The sequence below is a fragment of the Chaetodon trifascialis genome, chromosome 12 (genome assembly GCF_039877785.1).
Source record: "Chaetodon trifascialis isolate fChaTrf1 chromosome 12, fChaTrf1.hap1, whole genome shotgun sequence".
NCBI lineage: Eukaryota > Metazoa > Chordata > Actinopteri > Chaetodontiformes > Chaetodontidae > Chaetodon > Chaetodon trifascialis.
In genome coordinates this window covers 12,949,586-12,975,196 of record NC_092067.1, presented here as the reverse complement: position 1 = coordinate 12,975,196, position 25,611 = coordinate 12,949,586, and the positions used below count along the sequence as shown (strand labels likewise).

The following is a 25,611-nucleotide window of genomic DNA, read 5'->3' as shown; positions in this document are numbered from 1 at the left end:
GAGGAAGATCAGTTTCACTGTCCACCAGTGGGTGAACCTTTTCAGCCTCTCTGTAAGTCGGAGTGCTGCGAATCAATGGCATAATGCACCTCCCGCCTGCAGACAAAAGAAATCAAAGATCACAGTATCTATGACTGTGCCGTTAATACAGAGACACTGTGGCTGAGGGACACAAAATGGATTTTGTGGAACAATTTGTCAGTTCAGAAACTTGTTTTGAAGGCACAGCGTCTGAAACTGTAAGTACAATATGCTTTATTATGCCATAGACCTTTGGAGAAATGTCAAACATATCGCTAACGGTGTGATCTGCAAAAACACTGTCATTATGAAATAGTATTCATATGCGACAGTTCTTTGACCTTTCATACCTTCCACCTCTCGACTTAAACGTGTAATTCTGCAACGTCAAGCGCTGTTGTCATGGCTGTGAGCTTTATCCCAGAAGCTGAAATGGAGGGTAACAAGTAGGACTGATCGCCGCGGTGAACATGGCTCCAACAGTGTCAGACAGCATCCAGTTGTGTCCACACACATCATTTGAGCTGCAGGAAATGTGTTCTAAATATACACCATGGAGGCCTGCTCCCAGCTAATGTACTGTAGGTCAAATAAATCCATATCCATGTGGAAACACTAATATCCCCCAAACACACCACTGTATTGGGAAAGAAATGACATTGCTTCCTGCGTGCGGGGACCTACTTCAAACCAGCATGTTCAGCTGTAGTAAAAGTTCTTTTATGAATTAATTATGAATGAACGCACCCTGTAGTAGCAGGTGTGTTTTGTTAATTAATTGAGATGACCCCTGAATATACATCAATTTGTAGCCAAGTTCCTAACTCTTGCACCAAGCAGCTTTACAGTATTTTCTTTCTCTTAGCTTGTACTTTGTGTTGACAATATTTTATTCATACCTCATGAGGCGGGCACGTGCGCCCATGCAGCCGGGCATGTTCACGGGCAAACACACACTCCCATGCAGATACAAGCACGCTGCACACAATTTATTATCGCCGGTTCAGTAACTGGGGAAACATTTAGAGGGGAAAGAAAGAGGAGCTTTGAATAATGAATGCGAAGAGCCCTGTTACACGGCAGACAAGCCTTTGAAGTGACATAACTTACTGCCACCGCTTTCATAGCATCACCAGTGTGCAGACACAAAGACAGAGATAAAGGGAAGATGGGGACCATTGGGGGGGGCAGCAGACAAAAAGACAGATGAAAACATTTTAGCCAATTACAGCTCTTCTGAATACCTGCACTCTGCCAACTTGTAGCACGGGGAAGAGGCTGAATGTGTTCTGTTGGTGAAAATCAGAAAATCAGCTAAAACTGAGATTGAGATTGAGACAGGCTCCGTCTTCCATACAACAGCCTGCAAATAATTGTTTGGTGAAAAGATAGTTATAGCTGGTTGTATTCTCTGATAAACTTAATCAAATCTTCGTGGCATTATACAAATCAAATAGCCACTTTATAAGGAAATTCCTCCGGGCTTCTTTTGTAAAGAATGTGCTGACATCTCGAAATAAAACCAATTTCATGCCTCTCAAAGCACAAGAGTGAGGCATGACAACTCCGCCTGTGTGTCGAGCTTACGTAATTAATTTGATTTGTATTCAGTGAGTGAACTGTGGCTATGGAACATTGTTTATCACGCTGGGATCATTCTCTTATCACTTGGGTTGAGCTGCTTCATAGCAGCCCACAACTCATTTACTTCTACGATGATTTAAGTATTTCTTTGACAAATATTATCCTTTTGGAGATGGATTAACTGCTTCTTCATATATCCTTGGAGCTTGATACTACAGGTGTTATGCAAGTAGATTTTTAATGAAAGCACGCATTATGATATGAAGCTGATCTACGTTTAAAGTCTCTTCTTCCTCTGCAGCCACAGGACCAAATCCTCAGGCTGGCCGCCCCCATCAGGGACCTGGAGTGCTTCACAGGGACCCCCCAATGGATGGGACATGGGCACCAATAGAGAGGGGCGTGACTGCTACATCAAGTAAGTGCCCTGTGTTTAGAGAAACAGAGGGGGAGCTTTCTCTGTCCCAGATGTTTCAGATGCTTTGCCAACCTGTGATTATTCCAGCCACGTCACAGCCTCCACACTGTCTCCATCTGTGCATTCAGAATACTGATTCTCTATTCCCTCCGCTGCTGCGCACACTCTGCCCCTGCCTCCTCTCACTCTCCCTCGCACTCTCTCGCACACCCACAATTCTCCTCATGCAGCCTCCCAAATGCAAGGAGAGGGCTTTAGAGAGTGCGTGCACGCTGCCGCCGATGAAGAAATTCACCTGTGCACGGACTTTTGTTTTGATCCGAGAGTCTGCACGCTCCTCGGAGGATGCTGGGTTGTAGCGTTATCAGCGTAATTGATCCTTCGTAATTGGCACTTGTGGATATCTGCGGCAGGCAGGTAAAAAGAAAGTCTGTCTCCTTTGTGTGTTTGTGTGCACATGTTCCAATGTAACAAGTGAGGCTTGTTTGCCTTGTTTCATCTGGTCTGTCGACTCGGCTGATCTTTCCTCTATTTTTGCACACCCGAGACGTGCGACACTGGATCTGAAAATATTGCTGCATTTATGAACCCCTGTGCATACTAGATTCGGACTGTTTTTGCAATTTTTTCCCCTCCTTTCATTTGTTCACAGTATTGTTACGTCTTCTCAGTTAATACACATAATAATGGAACAATGTCCACAGTAGTTTTTGTTCCCTGCATGCATCTCTTGAATGCAAACAAATCTGTATATCTGCATGGTTTGCGGAACGGGAGGTGAGCTCTTGTCACACATGGGTTATAGCATGAGAAGCGTGATGTCAGAGGAGTTATATAAGAAGTAAGGAGCAGTGGAAGCGCTGGATGCAGAGTGTGCCTGGATGAGGCAGATCATGGAGGCTGTTTTGGCTCCAGCTTTAGCTTCCTACATTTGAGGAAGACTCATAAATAATCAAATGTCTCTTTCTGTGATCTGTCTGTGTCCATCTGAGTTTGTCAAAGCCACCGGGTGCTGATGCTAAAATGCTGTATCTCTAAGTGGAACACGTCTCATCTGCGTGACAGAAACCACATGAAAGAAGCGGTAGACATTTAATATTTACAGTGTGACTCACTGTATTTAACATAGATGTAATACATTTTAGAGGCTGCTGAGATCATATTCTGGAGGATTATTCAACAGAGGAGATCAATATCACCGGGGAATGACAGATTGAGCGAGGCTGAGCATGAGATGGCAGGGTAGTAATTTCGTTTCACGGCACACAAAGATGTCTAAGCAAAGTGAACAGTCGCTCTATCACGTGCAAAATTGACCTCGCCAAAACATTTAATAGACAAAGCTAGATTTCCATCTGGAGGGTTTAGAGAATTCACAGTCGCCAGTCTTCTGAAAGGAGGAGTGACACTGCAAAAAAAAAAAAAAAAAAAAAGCCAACACAAACTAGCTGTGATTGCATAATTAAAAAAAAAAAAAAAGAGGTTGTGTTCCAGGCAGACAACTAAAACCGCCTCAGCACCAACAAACTGCGAGTCGTGTCAAAGCAGCCTTTCAAAACCAGAGTGACGGGATATTGCTTTTGGTAATGAGCTTACGACACTTTGTCCAAAATATGCTTTATGAAAACAAGAGTAACAACAGTCTTTGTGCAGCGACAGTCAGGCCAACATTTCTCCCTGCTCATTTTTGCTCATCTTGTTAACAGCATAGCTGACAGTGCAGCATCTGACTGCTGTATAGAGCGCTGTGGAGCTACACTAGCAGCTAATGAGTATGATTAGGGACCATTAGATGCATGGCTGTCTGCACAATGGGAATCCAGCCATGTTTAGCAGGTGGCCTTGCCGGGGAGGAGACAGTACTCTTCCTGGATGCACAGGTCCATATGGTTTTGGTTTGTGCACAATCTGTTGAGTTCATCACTGCAGAGATAAAACTGACGCACAAATCCAAAGTAAATGTGGCTCAGAGGGACCTCCAGAAATGTGAAGTGGAAGAATTCACAGCGCAGTAATTGTTCTTATGAGCTGTCGTCTCGTGACTGTCAAAATAATATCAAGCAGATTTCTTCATGTTCGTGTTGGGGTGACAAAGATGAGGACAAAATGGGGTATTAAAATATATTGAGTGTGAAACAGATAAAAGAAACACTTTCTGACAGGCTTGAGTGTGGCCCTGAAATAATTATGAATCATATATTACGGGATACATTTAAGAAAGCACTTTGGCTGAGTCAGACGCTCGTTGCATCTAAATGATACAATTAAAAAGATGTTTCTAAAAATGATTACCAAATGCACAATTAATAGTCTATTTGATATTCTGGCCTGTAGCTTCAGTGGGCAGTAAACATCCTTTCTGACATCATATTAGAAAAATGACATAAAATCAAAGACGGTAATAATGTTTTAGAATATCATACAGGGCCTGAAATAATAAAGTTATTTGTGCTGTGCTGTTTTATTTAGTTTTTATTTGTTTATTTATTACTCTGTACGTGCTGACGGCGTTTCCCACCCTCACATTTTTATGCAGTCCCTACAACACACCCCCTGCTGCGTTTGACAGAGACATACAACAGCTCATTCCAGGGCTAATCGTCATTTTTGCTCACTGAGATGGAAGTTGTTAAATAAGTCACCAAAGGAAACAAAACTTATTTGAACTTATTTGACACAAAGGCTTTATTCTTATTTAGAAGATGACGAAATGACTGTTTTTCCTCAGGTAAATAAGTTTCAGGGAGACCCACCGAGCCCATCATTCTTCATTCCACCTCCGCCTTTTCAGTCTTATTACTGCAGACTTTGCACGTATCATTGCCAGCCTCTCTGCCAGCCAATAGGACTGTGCCACGCCACAGTCGAACCAGACAACTCTATTTGACCAATTAATCAATATCCTCCTTTTATTTCCTCGCCCTCACAATTATTAGACAATTAGACTGCTTTACGTGCAGTGTATGCAGAATTACGAAACTGATTGACTAAAGTGTCGAGTGTGGGATTGCAGGTTGTTTGTTTGTTCATTTTTTTAACATTTTTTTTTTTAAATAAAACCTGAAAACAGCACACATAAACGGTTTAAAGCTAAATATATCCGGCCTTGTTGCATTCCACTTTTGTATGCTGAGAGAGAGACGATGCTGTCTTTATCTTCTGATTACTCCTTAATGCAGAGGTCTCACCAAACTCACCTGTGGAGGACTTGGCATTATGTCATCTTTAACTGAAACAAAGAGGATAATAACTTAATTGCAAAATACACATATTATGGCCTGTGAATAATACACACGCACTGCATATTATATTCACCTGTATTATCATTTAAATTGAATCAGTAGCACATTACTGTCAAGGCATTTGTTTAATTACCATAAAAATAAGATTGGGGGCCCCCGCCTGCATGTGTGCACCAGCGGGTCAGATTTTGTACAATATTTACTGGATTCTTTTAGAACAGAAAGGCATGTTTCCTACAAAAAGGCGAGCTCTTGCAAAATGTTTTTGTGACTTTTTTAGAATACATAATTTAAGTATTATTGCAAATGACCATTAATTATTCTTCACTCTTCCTTCCTTTTGTTATGACAAAAGCATACAGAGCCAAACGGGAGTGGGATGAGGGATAAGAACATCATCCCTGTAATGGGAAGCAGATGGATACTCAGTATTACCGTAGTTCCTTTTACATCAGCCAGTCAAACATCGTACCCTCGTTCAGTTTGAATAGAAAGCATTTTATTTGGAACTAAAAGAGGAGACCGTTTTGCGCATCTTTATACTGTTTGACATAAGTTGTAGACCTAAAAGGTTTAGCTGGTTAATTTTCAGGCTCAGCAACGTCTGTTCCCCGCTGTCGCTATATGCTGTCGACCTTTTAACCTCATTCCAAACAATAAAGGCTCCATTTTAGTAGAACTGGCTCGTAAAGTCACTGTTTCCAGACTGGTGGTAATATTTATCCTTCTTTGTCCTACATTCTTTTCTTTAGGGTTACTGAAGGGCTGAGCATTTGATTTATGCATCTAAAATCTCCATTTCAAGTCTGTAAAGGTGAATGTGAGAGCACCACAGAGGAGTGGGTTCACCTGTAGTTCAGGACTGATGTTCAAAAAATAGAAAAATGAAGGTTGAAAAAAACTGGTATAAGCATTCCTTCCACCTCCTGTTGCCTTCCTGTATCTGTTCTGCAGCTCCGTTTTTACATCCGAACTCCATATCATATGTTCAAGGTTTCCTGTTTAGCAGCTCTGGGAAAGAATTGTTGAATCCTCCTCCAAAAATATCAGTTGACAATCACCTCGCTTTGAACATCTTGTTGCCCTTGTTTTTTCATAGTATTGGGATTACAATTGACAGATCTCACTGTGCCTTTGTGCCATGAAAGATTAATTGTTAGTATTTAGTGGTTGAATAGTACATGTGTCAAGAATAACTGTGAATTACACACTGTCTGCCCACGGCTTTAATTAACCAACATTGTTGGCACCATACGGAGCTGCTGCTGCTGCTTCTGCAGCCGGGAAAAGTGCAGAAACACTGTAAAAACTCCGATTGCAGAATGTGTGAAAATGACATACAGTTTGTGCACGTCCTCTGAGCTCAAGAAGCCAAACAACCGTATTGCTGGGATGCAGAAAAATGCATTGATCAGGGTAAATAAGGTTGAAATTGTCTTGGTTTGGTGCCAGCTATCGAGAGCAGGCGTCGAGATGGCAGTCAGGAGGTTGCAGCAGCACGACGCTCCACGTCCTACCTGTCCTGCATCGTTACTCGTGTGGCAAGGCAAAAGCCTGCTCTGTGACACATAGCAGTGTGAGTACTACAGAAAACTGTAACTGCCTCTTGATAGAACCCACAGTGGATCTCTGCAATGTGAGAATACAAACATCAGAGCTTGATTACCATCGCCCACATGTTCTATTTTTGCAGCGTTGCTCCTTATTTCAAAACAGTATCTGCCACCTTGTCTTTAACCATTTTATTGATTTAAACACAAGGTAACCAACCGTTTTCTAGACAGCTAGCGGTTCTATTTTTGAGCAGCTGTGTTCAGTGGGAGTTTTGAAGGTGATCAGCACGCATATTTTGGAATCAGAGCTGCAACTGATCGTGATTGTTTCCGTTAATAATTAAGGAAAGGGAAAATGTTTTATGGATGTTCAATCAGTGATGATAGTAAATGTAATCGATTGAAGCGCTAATTTCCTCAGCATGTGCTGTACTGACCGAGAAAGCTGAGCTCTCCTGCTTGCAGAGCTGTGCTGGTACTGCCTACGTGTACCAGAGCAGCAAAACCAACAGAAAAACAACCAGTAGTAATGACAAAAACAAAAATTTCTCTTCCTCTCACAGCCACATCTCCCAGAGCAGCTCCCTGGAGGAGGTTCGCCTGGACGGGGACAAGTTTGTGCCGCCAGCGCCCCGGAAGGTGGAGATGAGACGGGACCCAGTGCTTGGCTTTGGATTTGTGGCAGGCAGTGAGAAACCTGTGGTGGTCCGCTCAGTCACACCAGGTGAAGTGCCTCAGCTGTGCGGTGAGCTCTAATACAACAGTGACTCACTCGTTCCGTGGCCATTATCAACACATTCCCCCATGAAATCCCCCTAAAATGTAGCCAGATAAGGAGAAAACCCGCTCAGTCTGATGATTCATTGATTTTAACAGCATTCAATGAGTAAGCATTCATTAAGGCCTTGGGTTACTAGACAGGAAACAAGGACTATCAAGAAAAATGGCCTGGAACACAGTGCACAGTTACAGTATTACCACTTAACTCTTGTTTGGTGTTTGCTGGCAGGGGGTCCATCAGAAGGAAAGCTGATCCCAGGGGACGAGATCATCATGATTAATGATGAGCCAGTCAGCTCAGCACCCAGGGAGAGGGTTATTGACCTTGTCAGGTATGACAACACGCTAAGGTGAGATGCCATTTGCCTGCTGTTAAACCTGTTGTGGATAATTGTGCCTAAAAGCTATTCTCTTACAGTGTTGAATCAGAGCAGAGTTGATGTGGCTTTTTTGATGAAGATCTTCAGAAACAGACTCGATGACAAAGTGAAAATTGATCTCTACAGAGTGATCTTACTTCATTCTAAATATCAAACACAAAATATTTTTTTACTCCCTCTAATAGGACAAATCATCACCGGTGCAGCCAGGTTGTTTTAGAAGTCACGTGATTCGTTAAAAGGCGATCACGTGTTTTGTCAGCTGTGTTAGGTTAGTACAGATGTAGTACAAATACATCTGTATTAACCCGATGCACTACATGGTTTGTTAAACAGAACCATCTGGGAGGTCAGCCATGCAAACTGGAAAAGGAAAGGCACTTTGAAAAAGAAATACTTGGCAGGTGATTGGATGAACCATCTGTATATCACTTCTACCACAGGCTAACTTCAACCAATCAGACCAATGAACCGTATGATGCAGCAGGAGTGTGAGAGTCAAGCCGAAGCCAGTCGGGAGAGGACTGAAAACATCTTTTCTGTCGATCTTTTCAATGAAATACTCTCTGGTTCTTATATAACTAACGCTACAGCAGCAGTTGCTCTGTCGTCACACCTAAACCACACCTGTAGCAGCAGTTCCTCATAGCACCCTGATTGGTCCAAACCAGTGTGCAGTGTACTGTGTGCAGAGACACTTCAGGAGCTGAGACGCCCCACTGAAGAGTCATTTCCTGTATCTGTGTCATGTGGACGTGGCCACTGATACGCCCCCTTAGGAGGCGAGCAGCAGGTCCTATGTCTGTTCACTCCAATGGGAGAAGTGAACACGGACACAGACATCCTAGCCACCAAAGTAAATACTGGGCCCATTTTTAACAAGCTGCATATATATATATATATATATATATATATATATAAAAACAATAAATTGTCAGTCAGTAATGCGTTAGTGTTAAAAATGCCAATGGGGGTGTGAGGGAGAGGCGACGTGCCCACTTAGGAGACAGGAGGCGTATAACATTGGTGTAGCTTGTAATGGATAATCTGGTTGTTATAGAGCATCTTTGATGAAGATGGATTTTCCCACTGTGTGATCTCATGATCTCACAAATCCAGCTGCCCCAAGGACGGTGAATACTTTCAGCACTAGAATTAGGCCATCATGATATATATATATATATATATATATATATATATATATATATATATATATATATATATATATATATATATATATATATACACACACACACACACACACACACACACACACACACACACACTGTATATATATATACACTGTATATATATTTAATTTTGTTGTCATCATCTCATAATAAAAATGATTCAGTTTGCTGTTGCAAAGCCAATTATTTCAGTCGGACATTTTTGTGGCCACCTGCTCCACGGTGACTTAGCTGTATGCTGGTGTTAGTGTCTCTTCATGCGTCTCATTAGATTAATATCAATGACACAGCTGAGTGGCTGGCTGTGAGCATTTGGTCCTCGTATGACCTGTGCTGCAGTCTGTAAACAGTACATTAGCAGAGGGAAAAGTGCCCATGTGGCCTCCTTCACAGCTCCTGTGGCCTTGAATGAGCTCAGTCTCTGCAGTAAAGCTCTGCACTGTGGAGGCAAGACAGGGCATCACAGGGACACAATGTTCCTCCTGCAACCGTCCACCATGATGTCTTAGAAATAACAAGAAAACTTCCTATTTTATCTACCCTCTTAACATTTCTTGAATATTTCAGTAAAAATGTTTTTTGTGTCTTGCAGGAGCTGCAAGGAGTCCATATTGTTGACCGTTGTTCAGCCGTACCCGGTGAGTTTCTCCATCTTCTATGAATGAAATGAAGTGCATTCCTATAGGCTGTTTGTTTGCAGAGCTTTTTTTGACTCTATGAAAGCAAGTCATTAATCATGCCATATGTTTGTGCTGGCACTGTATCAGTCCTGCCTTAGCTGAGTGTTAGAGCCCCGCTAACTCAAAGGGAGTCCAACTGCTGCAGTCTGTCCAAGTCTTCTCATGTTGTAGCATCAGATCCTCGCAAGACCTCAGATGAACCTGCCACATCAACGTTTACCACCAGCCATGGAGCACCAGATGGTGGTGAACACACAGTCCCATGAGCATATACATTCGGCCTTTCTTTACAGTTCACAAAATAAGCCGTGCGTCTCCAAAAATAGACAAATCATCAGTGCCTGCTCACAGAGAACAACATATATGTTGTAGGAAAGAAGTGAAATCTGATAACTAGCAATGCACTGGAACAGTATTGAAGTGTTTTATACCATGCAGCACTGCCTAAAATGTGAAAATGTAATGCCTAAATACATTCATCATCCACTTCAATTCAACATTTTGTTCATGGTGTTTTCCAGCATGATGAGTCTTTAGAAAACAGCCGCTTAACAAGTGGCTTAGCTTGAATGAGGATTTGACTTGCAGAAAAAAACATGAATGTAGTATTCCACAATACTCAGAGGACCGAGCAGCTCTCATAATTCAGCCTGTAATTGCTTCTGTTTACCAACTGTTTCTTTGCAGCCTCGATGACACACCAGCAGCGAGCTCGGGTGTCCTCCCTCTCATGCCCTTACACAGAGCCTCCTTAATTTCATCAGCACCGAGTGGAGAAATGGGAGGTTGTCATGTTTTAAGTGGGGAACACGTCCTTGAATTGTGCGCCTGAGATGAAAAAAAAAAAAAAAAAAACATGACTCATCTCCAGACTGATTGTCCTTTAAGTTTTTTTTTTTTCTCCTCTTTACCTCCAAAAGTCGCCCAAATCGGCCTTCATCAGCGCAGCCAAGAAGGCCAAGTTAAAGACTAATCCTGTTAAAGTCCGCTTTGCTGAGGAGGTCATCATCAATGGCCAGGTTCCCGTAAGTGACACTGGACACTGATTCACTCTGTACACATCAAGGCTCTGAACAGGAGACGACAGCAGCTGAGTTGAGCTCTGAAAGCTGGCATAGAGCAGAGGGAAAATATTAGAAATCACCAACTGTAAAATGAAGACACGCATGAGCAAGAAATGCACCTTCTCCTCTCATTTCTCTTCATCACGCTGCCATCGCAGGGATGAAATAGAGAGCATGTGGGTATGATTGACAGAAAAAAGGGGGACGCTCTCACAGAGAGCTTCCCTGATTTGTCGGATGTGTCACACAGAGAGGAGGCTTTTTCATGAAGCAACAGCAAAGTAAGAAGACTATCAAGGAGCCATATCCTCTGAGCAAAAAGGATGGCATCATGCATAAAGCCAGACAGTGGTTATGAAAGAACATGTATCATTGTTATTTTTATTACTTTCACTACTATTTTGGCTCAATAAAAAATGCCATGGAAATGAAATGAAGCCACAGCAGGTCACACACATGTTTAAAGAAATATTTTTGACATTTTGGAAAGGATGCTAATTTGCTTCAGTGCTGAGATTTAGATGAGAAAATCGATACCGCTCTCTTCAGGAGAGCTTAGCTTAGCATAAATACTGGAAGCAAGGGAATACAGGATTTGTCCAAATGTAAAGAAAATCCACCTACCAGCATGTTTAAAAGCTCACTAATTAACATGTTATATATTGTTTGTTTAGCATGTAAAAACAAGTCTCTCTACAAGCTAAGCATGTCTTAGCTGGTGCTTCATAATTACCACACCGACATGAAAGTGGCATCAGTCCTCTCATCCCAGCAAGACAGCAAATTAACTGACTTTCCCAGAATGTAGAACTATTCCTTTACTCTCCCTTTAATCATCAGTCATTTGCACATTGAGTTTGTGAATGTGCAATCACTTTCTCCCAGGGGTCCTGCAATTACTGAATTGTAAAACCAAACTCTTGCACACTTAAACTGCAGCTTATAAACAAGTTTCCATTGGAAGAAGTGAGATTTGTTGATCAGACAATTCTTCTTCCATCCTCAGGAAACGGTGAAGGACAACTCCCTTCTTTTTATGCCAAATGTTCTGAAGGTGTACCTGGAGAACGGGCAGACTAAATCATTTAAATTTGACAGCAACACATCCATTAAGGTAGGTGCTGTGAAAAAAACCTGACTGTGAAATGCAGTTGCGTAATCTGAAGTGATGTTCATTTTAAATGTTGAATGCTGTTCACAGTTGCGCTGTACAAAGTGCAAACTCCTCTCTTCACTGTGGCCTTTGGAGCTTTGTTGAATTTAAATTAGGATTCAAATAAAACCATTTTGAACTTAATTAACTGTGGAGCACAGAGTACTTGGTCAGCACTTCACATTTCCTTCATTAGTTGAAACTGTGACTGTATAGTCACTAGTGGTCACATTTTTTATTATTTTTTTTGTATGTGTTCAGCCGTTAAAATGATTTATGGTCACGGCTGAGCATGAGCATACTGCTGCATCTGCATGGTTCTCATATTGCATTAACCATGACTTTGTCTGTGTGAAAGGATGTCATCTTGACCCTGCAAGAAAAGCTATCCATTAAGAGCATTGAGCACTTCTCTCTGATGCTGGAGCAGAGAGCAGAGGGATCGGCCAGCAAACTCATGCTCCTGCATGAGCAGGAGATGCTAACTCAGGTGAGACGGCTCTTTTGGCCACTAAACAGGAGAGAGAGGTGGTTAAATAATAAAGCTGGAGGATACCACCCTTGTCTTCAGTGTAAAGCACTTTTGTATTCATTCTGTCGTCCAAGAGGAGCAAAACTGCAGGCTCTTTGTCCGTTTCACTGGCTATACATGAAAAATGGTGAAGGAATAATTTGACGTTTTGGGAAATACTCCCTTTCTTGGCAGGAGTTAGAGAAGATCAATGCATCTTTGTCCCTCAAGGAAACCACTACTTCTTGTTTTTACACTTCATTTTTGATCTTTGGATGTGTTCGTAGGCAGATTTCTTCTTTTTTTTATTTTTTATTTTTTTAACCTTTTAACAGATTTTTCCCAGTTTCCAGTCTTTATGCCAAGCTAAGTTAAAGCTAACTATCTCCTGGCTCCAGCTGCATATTTAACAGAATGATATTGATCTTCGCATCTAACTCTCAGCAAGAAAGCACTGAGGTTATTTCCCAAAATGTCAACTTGTTCCTTGAACCACTTCACTGCACTAACCACATTAATTCTGACAGACTCCATGATTTTAGTTCAGAGCCGATGTTGCATGTTTTGCAGTCCAAACACTTGACTAATGGGCCTGTCCTTATCTTTCGGCTTGTGCTCTAGGTGACACAGAGGCCAGGGTCACATAAGATGAAGTGCTTTTTTCGCATCACTTTTGTCCCAAAGGATCCTGTGGACCTGCTTAGGAGAGATGCTGTAGCATTTGAGTACCTCTACGTTCAGGTGAGTATCAGCAGATGCAGATAACACATACTGTATAGTTTATGGTGAAAGATGCTAATCTGAACCTTGTCTCCTTGTCTTGTCATGGCTGCTGCCTTGGTGTTCATGATAAGAAAAGCAACTGAGGTATAACCTGCTCCTGTCCTCTCCCTCTGTGGCTCCTCCAGAGCTGTAATGATGTGGTGTTGGAGAGATTCGGGTCAGAGCTGAAATACGACACGGCCCTCCATCTGGCTGCCCTGCAGATGTATATTCTAACCATCAATACCAAGCAGTCCCAGAAAGTTTCCCTCAAGTATATTGAGTAAGTAGATTGGATTTCACATTGTACCACGTGGGCAGGGAGCCATTTTGCTGTTTCTCATGACTTACTCCAGTTGTAGAGGATGCTACTGAGTCCTGAATGCTGTTACACAACATAACAATAACGATCGCACTAGTACAGTTCAGAAGCCAGAAGATACATCCCCGCTGGTTAGTTAACGATTGTGATAGTAGCCTGTCAGTTAATCAATGCGCAACCTGTGGGTGAAGTAAATCGATCGCCGGTCAAAAATGATGACTTGACTGTTTTTCAGTGATTGAGTGACCTTCTTTATGAATTGTGCGTCTGCAGGAAGGAGTGGGGTCTGGCGCTGTTCCTGCCTCCTGCTGTGCTGTCGAGCATGAAAGAGAAGAACATCAAAAAAGCCCTCACTCACATCCTCAAAACCAACCAGAATCTGGTGCCGCCTGGTAAAAAGGTACAGTGTGCTACCTCTTCCTTTTTCTCTCATCACTTTGCATGACATCTGGAAAGAGCCTTGACTACCACCTAGTGTTGAATTTAAAATCATGGCGCTGGGTGGTCCCTTGAACAGATAATGTTGCACCTGTTTAAACTCAGTTGAACATTCTGCTGTGAATAGCTCACTGAAATGGTCTCTTCTTTCTCCCCGCTCCAGCTGACCGCCTTGCAGGCAAAGGTCCATTATCTGAAGTATCTGAGTGACTTGAGGCTGTATGGAGGACGGGTGTTTAAATCCACACTGATTGTGAGTGAGAACATCCTGTTTTTTTTTTTTCACGTTGTGAACATGCAGAACGCGATATATGCGCTGACTCTCCTTTCCCTTTTACAGCAAGGCGAGAAGCACACAGAGGTGACATTGCTGGTGGGGCCCAAATACGGCATCAGCCATGTGATTAACACCAAAACCAACCTGGTGGCACTTCTGGCTGATTTTAGTCATGTCAACCGCATTGAGATGTATACAGAAGATGAAAACAGGGTTAGAGTGGAACTACATGTTCTGGACGTAAAGGTTAATAAACCCTCTGCATTTTTTAAGATAATGCAAATGAGCATGTGCTGACTGCTTCTTTGAATATTTTCTCTGGTTTTATCCCAACAACACGAAGTCTGTTCGGCAGTCATTATAACCTCATTCTACAGCCCACGCTCTCCCATTTATTTTGTACTCATTGTCATCTGCTTATCTGCCTCTTTCACAGCCCATCACTCTCTTAATGGAGTCTGTTGATGCAATGAATCTGGCCTGTTTGACTGCTGGCTACTACAGATTACTGGTGGACTCTCGGCGCTCCATCTTCAATGTGGCCAAAAGCACAGACAGTATGGAAACAAGTAGGTCTGAAGTTATAGCAGGATGATTCATCAGAAAGTGTTGTGTCGAAATAGACCTGTTTCAATTTTGGTTCCTCTTGCAGGCCATGCAGCGAGAATAAAGCAGAACTACCAGCCCATCGAGTGTACATACAGCACACCACATAAAGGATGTGAGGACAGAAACAACCAGAGGGGCAGCCAAGACTACTCTGACCCGGAGTGTGAATACCTCGACCACGGGAGAGGTGAAGGCCATCCAGTCTACATCACTGAGATCCACCAGCCACAGCACTTGATGCACATGGCAGAGAGGGTGGAGTGCTGCAGAGTCCCTTGCTCCCAGACTTACCTCAACATCCCAAGGCCCAAAACCCAAGACTCCTCCAGGAGTGCAAAGGTCTCCTTCATATTTGGAGATCCTCCCTTAGACAGTGTAAACCCCCAAAATCTGGGCTACCAGAGACTGATGGATGAAGGCACAGAGATTCTAGACAATCACAGCCCCATGTATCGACGTCTCGAGGAGGACTATAAGATGATGGATGCCATAGAGGACGGGGATGGGTATCAGTACTCCACCAAAATCTTTGGTCCTGCTGAGTGTATCGAGGAGCCGCTGCTGCACGACATCTGCTACGCAGAGACAACAGATGATGCAGAGGATGAGGATGACATCAGCTGTGAGGAGGACATGGTGATGAGTGACATTGACAAACCGATGTTACTCTCGCTCTCAGGGTCCAGCGATGACATCATTGACTTGACCTCCCTCCCTCCCCCACCGGAGGGGAATGACGAGGAGGACAATGACGTACTGCTGCACTCTCTTAACCTGGCCATCGCTGCTCCTCCTCCCGGCTTCAGGGACAGCTCCGACGAGGAGGAGCAGCAGGGCGCCGGGACTCGGGCCCAGGGGGCCTGCAATGATATCCCAGTGTCTCTCATAGATTCAGTGCCCACCCACAGAGCAGAGGGCCACGGGGAGCCTCTAAACGACGCAGTGGTGTCCACCTTACAGGCACTTGAGGCCCTCGCTGCATCTGAGGAACAGAGTCCAGCACAGTCCGAGAGTAGCACAGGTTCTCCTTACACTATTGTAACTTTCATCCATTAACACCGCACATGCTCCAGCCATTCACTTTTGATTTGTTGTTGTTGATTTATTTTTTTTTCAATAAAGCCCACTTTGTTCTATGTTTCCATTTGTGTGAGTATTTCTTCATTCATTTCAGCATTCAAACACTTGTGTTCATTACAGCATCCTTCATTTGTTGTTGTTTTTTGTATCAGTTTTGTTTGTTTTCTCGACCGCTCACCACACAGTGTCAATGAGGTTTGTTGCTAATATAGAAAAAAAGAAATAATCAAATAATTTCAAATAGTAAACTTCAGATGCCATAATTTTGGGACTAATATTAATAGTGATTTATATTTATTCATTGTCTAAAGTAATCATTCTTCATGCTGAGTTACACCCTTAATTCCAAAAAAGTTTGGATGCTGTGTAAAACATAGATAGTAAGAACAGAATGCAATCATTAGCAAACAAACTGTTTTTATCAGTTACAGTTTTAAAAAGTGTTCCTGAGCCCATGTAGTCATCTCATTTATACAATCATGTGTTCACAAAGTGGTGAACCTCGTTCCATCCTTGCTTGTGAGTGACTGAGTCTTTCCAGGATGCCCCTTTCATACACAATCATGATACTCTCACCTGTTACCAATGAACCTGTTTACCTGTGGAATGATCCAAACAGGTGTTTCTGGAGCATTCCACAACTTTCCCAATCTTTTGTTGCTTGAAACATGCTACTGCCATGAAATTCAGAGAAAACATATATTTCCAGAAATCAATGCAGTTGAGGTAAAACGTTAAATATATTGTCTTTGTACTGCTTTCCATTGAGTTTATGTCAAAGCTTTTTTGGAATCAGGGTTGTCGTTACCATTAACCATAATGTGCCTCTGGTCTGATTTTGTTCATGTACCTCAGATGAAGTTGTTAATGAGATGTTTGTCTTTGTGTGGTACACAGGTGTAGAAATATCACGAGCATTTAGTCCCGAGTCCTCAGATTCTGGCAACGAGACAAATTCCTCAGAGATGACAGAGAGTTCCGAGCTGGCCACCGCTCAGAGACACTCGGAAACCCACCTGAGGATGCATGTCGCCATGACAGAGGGATACCACGCCGTAAGTGAGGAAAAGACGGAGGTCCCTCCACCAGGTGATGGTGGCGCGGCAGGCATGCAGTACAACCCCCAGGAGCATCAGGAGGAGGAGGCGAAATCATCTGCCGTCGCCTCCTCCCAGATTTTTCATTCAGATGGTGGTGAGATGGAGCCAGAGACAATGGAAATAAAATCAGTCAGTGAATACTTCACTAAGATGCACATGGGCTCATTAATGAGCAGGCAGAGAGGAAAGCAGAGAGAGGCGGAGAGCAGAATCCAGGGAGATACCTGTGAGTCCTCGGATAGATCTCACGTGATGCCTCAAGACTCCGCTAAAGAGGAGACCCCTCATCTTGTTGGGAAGTATAACGCTTTCACCGTGAGAGATTCCTATTACATGAATCAACTTGATCTGGGGCGAACTCACTTTAAAGACAGGCATCAAAAATGGCAGCAGAGAGTGCCTGGAAACAAAATGGCAGAAAATCTCTCTCCAGAATGTGTGAATGACTCACAGGCTTCCCACACAGACAGGTTGACAGTAAAGGGAGAGAAACAGGACTCAGATGAAAGATGCCAACACTTAAATGCTCATCTCCGCTCCCCATCCAAAGGGTCTGTCTCTGCAGAGGGAGATTCCACTTCACAAGATAATGAGCAGCAGCAAATTAAGATCCCGCCGTCCGAGCAAGACGTCGCGCGGTCATATGAATACCACATGAACAAGCGCATGTCATCAATACAGAGTGAAGGTGTTCATTCGCTCCAAAGCTCACAATGCTCCTCTATAGATGCCGGTTGTAGCACGGGCAGCAGCAGCTGCGTCACTCCCATGGATTCTCCCCTTTGTGCCGCAGACAATGTGCATGTACTGTCAGAGTCCTCGCTCAAAGGGCTGAGTTATGTAACAGCTGAGGAGAGAGCTTATGGGCCCGCAGGTCAGGGGAAGGCTGGACATCCCATGGACCCCACCCTGCTGAGGAAGATCCATGCAGCTACCAGTGCCGAGCCTGGGTTCACAATTACAAGGGACGGCAGTCACAGAATGCCCAAAATAAAAGAAACCACAGGTAAAACTAAACATGAGGATGCCCTGTCTTATCTGTGCCTGTGTACGTGCATGAATGGAACAAAGGGGGTATTAAAGTCACTCTGCATGCAAATAAAAGCAGGAATACGAATTTCGTAAAATGTCGCTTTTGTGCTTTTCATCCACTTTAATCTTCAGGAATTAAGATAAAGCTTAAGTAAACAAACAAAGTCAGGAAAAGCAGCAAATCATCATTTCACATGTCTCTACACGTAGTGCACATAGTAAAGTGTTATTATTAACATGTATGAAAGTATGTGCTGTAAGGGAGATGCTTAACAGTTCTCTTTGTTTTCCTGCTACCCCTAGTGTAGCTTGCACACAGCTGAAGAAGACTGGGGAAGAATCATCTTTAACTCTCTGTAATGAGACCAGTACCACCACCACAACCATGTCACCATCATCATTAAGAAGTAGCACAGAGCCGAGCGGGCTAACACAGGACAGCCCCGCGGGCCACACACACGCCCTGACTTTCTCCTCAAGCGGATCTTCATGCAAACCTACGTCAGGCAGCCTCAGGAAGCCACGCAGGATCCGGATGCTCAGGAGGAACTGGAGCACCATAATGCCAGCTTCCAGGAGCTTAGAAGCACTGTTAGATAAGACCAAAGCCACACTTACAGGGAGGAGTCATGGTAAGAATATCCAGTCTCAAGATCCCCCAAAAGTGCAGAGGATATTCTCTGCCAAAATCTTGCCCAGGAGCTTGTCCCAGGGCTCAGTCGCGTCTAATTCATCTGGTAGAAGGCTGCTAAGAGGAGCCTCCCTCTTTCTGCCAGAGTCACCAGCACCCAAGCTGGACACAGGTACGTGGAGGTGCCGTGGGCCGTTCAGTCACTGCTTCCTGCGGAGAAAGAAAAACGCTGATGGTGATGATGAAGACAGAGAGATGCCGTCACATGCTCTGGTCTCTGTCAGCTCGGTTTCTTTTAGCTGCAAGGGAAAAACAGTCTTGAAAGCTGACTGTAAAGCTGAGCAGAGTAACATGGCCGCAGCGATGAATGACATGAGCCTTAAAGCAAGGCTAGCTCGTGTAAATTCCATGAAGGGAAAAACCTACAGCCTTCAAACAGGGTTCGCACTTGCACGGAAGGATGCCTTAGAAATGGCCGGCGTGTTGCGTTCCAGCGTCGGCCACTTGCGCAGAGGCGAGAAGCCGGAGGTCGACGAGGCCGACATGGATACGTTCTCCCAGCTGCTTTACATGCAGGCCAAAGTGCTGAGCAGTGCCTGCAGTCAGATGGCCGTGGAGTACAGCAGCCCGGAGGAGTTACTGCTCACTCTGACGCACAGCTTCCACACCCTCTGCTGCCTAACGCAAGCCTGCATGTCACTCGTGGAAGGCCTGAGCACCGAGAGCAAGCGGCGTGAGGTGGTAGCCAAGGTGGACGAGATCGTCATGAACTACGTGTGTCTGCTGAAAGCTGCTGAGGTGGCTTCGGGGGCCTCCCCCAGTGACCAAAGTGTGAATGCATTGACACATCACTCTGCCACCATGTCCGCTATTATAAACACACTAATGCACTCACTGAAAACACTGCTCAACAAATAAACTGATGCTATTTTGTCCTGATTATTGATTTTAAAGCCATACATAAGAGACAGGGGTTTAACAACCAATGTGAACGGCTGTGAAAGAAAAAAAAACTTGCCTTGTGTATACAATATTTTATTATGTAAAGTAAAAAATAAAATTATGTGAATCATTAAAGTTTTAAATAGATTATATTAAGGCCTCTATGAAGAAGCATATGACCCTCCTCTCAAATATATTATCTAATATTACATAATAGGGATTATTTTAACGTTTTATTGGTTATATTAGGGGCATAACATGTAGATTATTAGAACCTTATTAGTACCTTGTTTATAAATTGTAAAAATATATATTATGTTGAAGAAATGCATATACTATATACAGCTCTAGACAAATCATTGCACATGAAAAGATGCGATCAAATGAAAGTATATGACTTTTTCATTTGGTGGACTCACCTTAATTTAAGGAATACTTTACACATGAACACTGAGTACTTTGCTGTTACTTTCTGTCAACATCATTAAAAAGATTAAAACTTTTCAAAAGTCCAATCTCAAAAATCTTTGTCTGTCTGTGATTTAATAAACATGAGTTTGGCTCAGTTTATTACCAACCTCTCACATAATACCGCATTTTTATTTTGTTTTGCAGGGGTAGCCTACATTCGTGGCATATTCACAATCATTCATTCTCTTTTCAGTTGATCTGTGAAGCATTAAAAACAGAATAACACGCTGACAGAACGACTTCTCTCGATTGTACAAGTTTGCTCATAAAATTGCATTATTCATACAGAAAAGTTGCTTGACCTATGTTTAGTTTTGTAACTATATTAAATCATTCATGATATTACTATTCACTCAAGCTTGAGTATTAGTAATGCTTTTTCAATGAATAATGATGATGTCCCATTTCTATTTATGGGACTGGAGAGAGTGATTGCAGTGTGATAAGTGAGAGCGGTCCAGCACATGCTGCATGATGCTAATGCATGCTAACATGTTGATGTTTAGCAGGAAATTTTTCCCATGTTCACCATCTTAGTTATACGTGTTAGCATGCTAACACTTGCTAATTAGCAGAAAAACAAGAGGTACAGCTGAGGCTCATGTATTTTGGTCTTGGCAGGTATTTTGCCTTGAAGGTATTGGATGAGTTCAAGTTCTGGCCTGATGATGGCGCCAGATGAAGACAATCACCAAAGTTATTACAATTCATCCTGAGGGGGGTGTGAATGTTTGCATCCACTTTGATGGCAGCCCATCAAATAGGTGTCAAGACATTTCACTCTGAACCACAAATGTCAATGTCATGTGACTGGAAAAGTCAGGGGATCACCAGAGTCAGAGGGTTTCATCATGTCACATTTTGTGTGGTTGGTTGGGATATTTCGCAGGAAGTGAAAACTTTGACCTGTCAGTGATGCTAGTCAATAAAATTCATCCTCTGGGGACCATGAATGTGTATCCAATAGTTGCTGAGATATTTTGGTCTTGACTAAAGCGATGGACAGACAGACAGGCCGACATTGGATTCAACACAGCCATGTTGCTAAAAAGCCACTTTGTCATCATGCCTTTTTGTTGGAAGAGAAGCTGATCAGGCAGATCTTTCTATTAAAACTACAGTGTCTTTTCCTGCTTTGGGTCTCAAATAAAGGGCCAAACATACATACCGACTGAACAGGATCACGGGTGAGAGTGGTTGTTACTCAGCCGTAGAGCCAAAAAATAGACACCGATTATGGAAAAGGATTCCTCCGAGTGCCATATTAGCATGTTTACCATGTAAAATGATAAACCTCTACCCAAATATGGGTTTCACTTTCTCCTGTAAGCCAATCAGAAGTGAAACTGTTCTTTTCACTGGTGGTAGCGACTGAATAAGCCACAGCTCCTCCAGCTGCGCCATTACACTGTACCATAAGAGCCAGAGCCTATTACCTTTGCTCCTGCCTAACCTAAAGGAAACCTCTTCATAGTAATCTTAGCATGAAGCACGTGTGTGCACCATTACAAAACAAACAGCAATCAAAAGTGTTACCAAACAGACACTGTAAAATTTGGATTTGGATTTGTGGTTTGACAAAAGGGAAGTGATTCTGGATAATTATACACGCTATGCGGTAACCCTGCCACCTGTTGCTTTCACCTCATCACCGAACATCAATATTACAGTGTTACAATGTTCTTTCAGTACTCGATCCAACTTGACACCAGGACTCATAGCAGGACATCTTTTCAGTCTCTCACATGAACAATGTTCTTCCACCTGGTGAGTCAGTTAACTTTGCTCATATACTGCATTGTTTTATAATCGCATTCATACTATTAGCAGTGAAATAGTAGGCTGGCTTTGATCAGAAGGGAGGTGGAAAATGAAACGCTAGCTTGTACCAGTTCCTAGTTGTCTTATGAAGTAGCATATCCTGTGCATGCCTTACTAAAAATGCTGATCTTAACGTGTGATTCTGCTTGATATGTGTATTAAGGGTACTGTAAGTAACGTAGTAGTGTAACTGCATTGCTGGCTTTCCACCCGCACACATTTCTCAGTGAACCACCCTGTGTTTCTGTACAGATGTGTGTGGCACTGCTGGGCCTGTGGTGCTGTCTCTCCATATCGACAGCTAGCATTTCTTACCCAAAAACACTGCCATGTGATGTCAGTGAGGCCAACAACGGGAGTGTAGTGAAGGTGGACTGCACTGAAAGGAGCCTCAAAGATATCCCCCGAGGCATCCCCAGAGACACTACCAACCTGACGCTCACCATCAACCACATTCCTAGATTAAACTCCACCTCCTTCCGAGGTCTGGACAATCTGACTGAGATTGACATGAGGTGCAACTGTGTGCCCGTCAAAATCGGCCCCAAGGACCGCATGTGCACTGAGAGTGTGACAATTATGGAAAATACCTTCACCAGCCTTAGGAATCTGCGAGCGCTGTATCTAGATGGCAATCAGCTGTACAGTATACCTAAAGGCCTGCCTTCAAGTCTGATTTTGCTGAGTTTGGAAGTGAATCACATTTATTATATTTCCCATGCAAACCTCTCTGAGATCAGAAATGTCGAGATGCTTTACCTCAGTCAAAACTGCTATTATCGAAACCCATGTAATGTGTCTTATGACATAGAGGAGGGTGCGTTTTTGCAGCTTAACAATTTAACATTGTTATGTCTTAAGTCAAATAACTTGTCCTTTATTCCGCATCAACTACCCACAAGTCTGAAGGAGCTGTATCTCTACAATAACAATATTCCGAAAGTCACTGATGAGGATTTCAAAAACCTGACAAACCTTGAGATTCTGGATATCAGCGGAAACTGTCCACGATGTTACAACGCTCCTTTCCCATGCACCCCATGCCCAAACAATTCCCCACTTCAAATCAGCAAGACGGCTTTCAAAACGCTGACAAAACTTAAGACGCTCCGCCTGCACAGTAACTCCCTGACATGTGTGCCATCTGACTGGTTTGCCAGCATGACCGAGCTCAGAGTGCTTGATCTCTCATCAAACTTTTTAGCAAGGGAGATAGGAGTCACCACTTTCCCACATTTCCTGGGCAAACTGCAAGAACTGGACCTTTCATTTAACTATGAGCTGCAGAGGTATCCTCAAACACTAAGACTGAGCAGCAGCTTCTCCTCCCTCAAATCCCTTAAAATTCTCAGAATAAAGGGCTTTGTGTTTCAGCAGCTAAAGACAGACAGCATTGCTCCTTTAAAGCCTCTCACAGAGTTGGAGGTTGTAGATCTGGGTACAAACTTCATTAAAATGGCAAACCTTAGTATTCTGATGGAATTAAAAAGCTTTAAAATCATCAGTCTGGCTGACAATAAGATATCTTCCCCCTCTGACGGCCAAGATGATGTTGGTTTCTCTGGAGGACAGCCTTTGTACTGGTCTCCCATGTCAGCTGCCTCAGAGTACCAAGATAAGGAAGTGAGAGAGATACATTACTTCAGATATGATGAGTACGCACGCAGCTGCAAATACAAAGATAAAGAACTTGGAGTTATTACATCCTTTGTCAACAAAGAATGCAGTCAGTTTGGCAAAACCCTGGATGTGAGCAGAAACAACATATTCTTCTTGCATTCGAGGTTTTTAAATCTCAGAGAGCTGAGGTGCCTCAATCTGTCTGGAAATGCAATGAGCCAAAGTCTGAACGGCTCGGAATTCGCCTATCTGACTAACTTACAGTATCTGGACTTCTCCTCAAATCGCCTGGACCTGCTCTACTCCACTGCATTTCAAGAGCTGAAAAGTCTGGTCATCCTCGACATAAGCAACAACAACCATTATTTTGAATCAGAGGGCTTAACCCACATGCTCAATTTCACTAAGAATTTAAAAAATCTCAAGATATTGATGATGAACCACAACAAGATCTCGACTTCCACGAACACAGAGTTGGAGAGTCAATCTCTAGAGAGGTTAGAGTTCAGAGATAACCGCTTAGATATGCTGTGGAGAGATGGGGACACCAGATATGTCAATTATTTCAAGAAATTACTTAATCTGACGGTCCTCGACATCTCCCACAACAACCTGAATTTCATTCCACTGCAAGTGTTCAGCGGTCTGCCAGACAAACTGTCTGAGCTCTACATCAAAAACAACAAACTAAAATCCTTTGCTTGGGGGAGACTGCAACTTCTACATTCTTTGCAAGTCTTAGATCTCAGTGGAAACAGCTTAACTACTGTTCCACGCATGCTGTCAAACTGTACCAAATCTCTGAAGAAGCTCATTTTACATAAGAACCAAATCCTAAAACTCAAGCCAGATTTCCTCAAGGATGCCTACAACTTAAAATATCTGGATCTTAGCTTTAATTACATACAGCACATTGACAAATCTAGCTTTCCAGATGAGGTTGTTAATCAGATGGACATGCTGCTTCTGCACAAAAACAGATTCCTGTGCAGTTGCAATGCCACTTGGTTTGTCTCGTGGCTCAACAGGACCAATGTGACCATCCCCAGACTGGCCACAGATGTCACCTGTGCCTCTCCAGAGGCACAAAGAGGTCATCCTGTGATCTCAGTGGACCTGCTGGCCTGCCAGCACAACTACCTGTCAATCATCCTCCACATCCTCACGACTTGCCTCATCATCAGCTTCCTCACCCTGTCCATCTCCAGCCATCTCTTCCTGTGGGACTTCTGGTACATCTACCACTTCTGCAGGGCCAAGCTCAAAGGCTATGACCGCCTGTACTCCCAAAGCTCTGTCTATGATGCCTTTGTGATATATGACAAGGAGGATCCTGCGGTGTCAGAGTGGGTGATGAAGGAAATGTGTGTTCATCTGGAGGCCCGCGGAGACCGACGCCTGACGCTGTGTCTGGAGGAACGAGACTGGATCCCTGGATGCCCCCTGATCGACAACCTCTCCCAGAGCATCCACAAGAGCAAGAGGACAGTGTTCATTCTCACCAGCAAATATATTAAAAGTGGCAACTTCAAGACAGCTTTCTACATGGCCCACCAAAGGCTGATGGATGAAAAAAATGATGTTATCGTGCTGATATTCTTGGAGAAAGTTCCTTGCAATTCAAAGTACCTGAGGTTAAGGAAGAGACTGTATAAGAGGTCTGTGCTGGAGTGGCCAACGAACCCTCAAGCCCAGCCATACTTCTGGTTCAGCCTGAGAAGTGTATTAGCAACAGAAAGCCACAAACAATACAACAATCTCTTCAAAGAGACACTGTAAATAGAACAATATGCTGCAGCACATTGTTCCTCCTTTCATTTAAGCTTACTCTAAATGTGCTTCTGCACGTGAACTACAACTTCTGTATATGTACATTTTTGTAATATAAATAAATTCTGAATACCCTGTTTACCGTCACTCATGTTTGCCA

The 25,611-nt window shown here is 43.2% G+C and overlaps 2 protein-coding genes across 6 annotated transcripts in view; both read left to right on the top strand.

The window, feature by feature from the left end:
- Window positions 1-20,278, top strand: part of frmpd4 (FERM and PDZ domain containing 4) — a 31,856-nt gene extending 11,578 nt beyond the window's left edge. For 2 of the 4 annotated variants that reach the window (XM_070975671.1, XM_070975672.1), the window contains exons 2-17: window positions 1,907-2,023; window positions 7,382-7,542; window positions 7,828-7,930; window positions 9,761-9,806; window positions 10,769-10,873; window positions 11,919-12,026; window positions 12,424-12,555; window positions 13,198-13,317; window positions 13,485-13,621; window positions 13,934-14,060; window positions 14,262-14,351; window positions 14,439-14,621; window positions 14,812-14,944; window positions 15,028-16,005; window positions 16,962-18,170; window positions 18,505-20,278. In XM_070975671.1, the coding sequence (XP_070831772.1) occupies window positions 1,907-2,023; window positions 7,382-7,542; window positions 7,828-7,930; window positions 9,761-9,806; window positions 10,769-10,873; window positions 11,919-12,026; window positions 12,424-12,555; window positions 13,198-13,317; window positions 13,485-13,621; window positions 13,934-14,060; window positions 14,262-14,351; window positions 14,439-14,621; window positions 14,812-14,944; window positions 15,028-16,005; window positions 16,962-18,170; window positions 18,505-19,745 (4,990 nt within the window). In that variant the 3' untranslated portion in view covers window positions 19,746-20,278. Of the gene's footprint in view, window positions 1-224; window positions 240-1,906; window positions 2,024-2,143; window positions 2,441-7,381; window positions 7,543-7,827; window positions 7,931-9,760; window positions 9,807-10,768; window positions 10,874-11,918; window positions 12,027-12,423; window positions 12,556-13,197; window positions 13,318-13,484; window positions 13,622-13,933; window positions 14,061-14,261; window positions 14,352-14,438; window positions 14,622-14,811; window positions 14,945-15,027; window positions 16,006-16,961; window positions 18,171-18,504 lie in introns of those variants that run through there. The other 2 variants (XM_070975674.1, XM_070975675.1) reach the window with 2 other exon arrangements.
- On the top strand, window positions 13,180-25,460 carry tlr7 (toll-like receptor 7). 2 transcript variants are annotated; one of them, XM_070975677.1, is made up of 2 exons: window positions 13,180-13,188; window positions 22,314-25,460. In XM_070975677.1, exon 2 carries the CDS (start codon window positions 22,314-22,316, stop codon window positions 25,458-25,460), a length of 3,147 nt encoding a protein of 1,048 aa, XP_070831778.1. In that variant the 5' UTR covers window positions 13,180-13,188. The 2 variants fall into 2 exon arrangements, with proteins under 2 accessions (XP_070831778.1, XP_070831777.1); XM_070975676.1 differs by lacking the exon at window positions 13,180-13,188 and adding an exon at window positions 21,993-22,007.
- The last annotated feature ends 151 nt before the right edge of the window (window positions 25,461-25,611 follow it).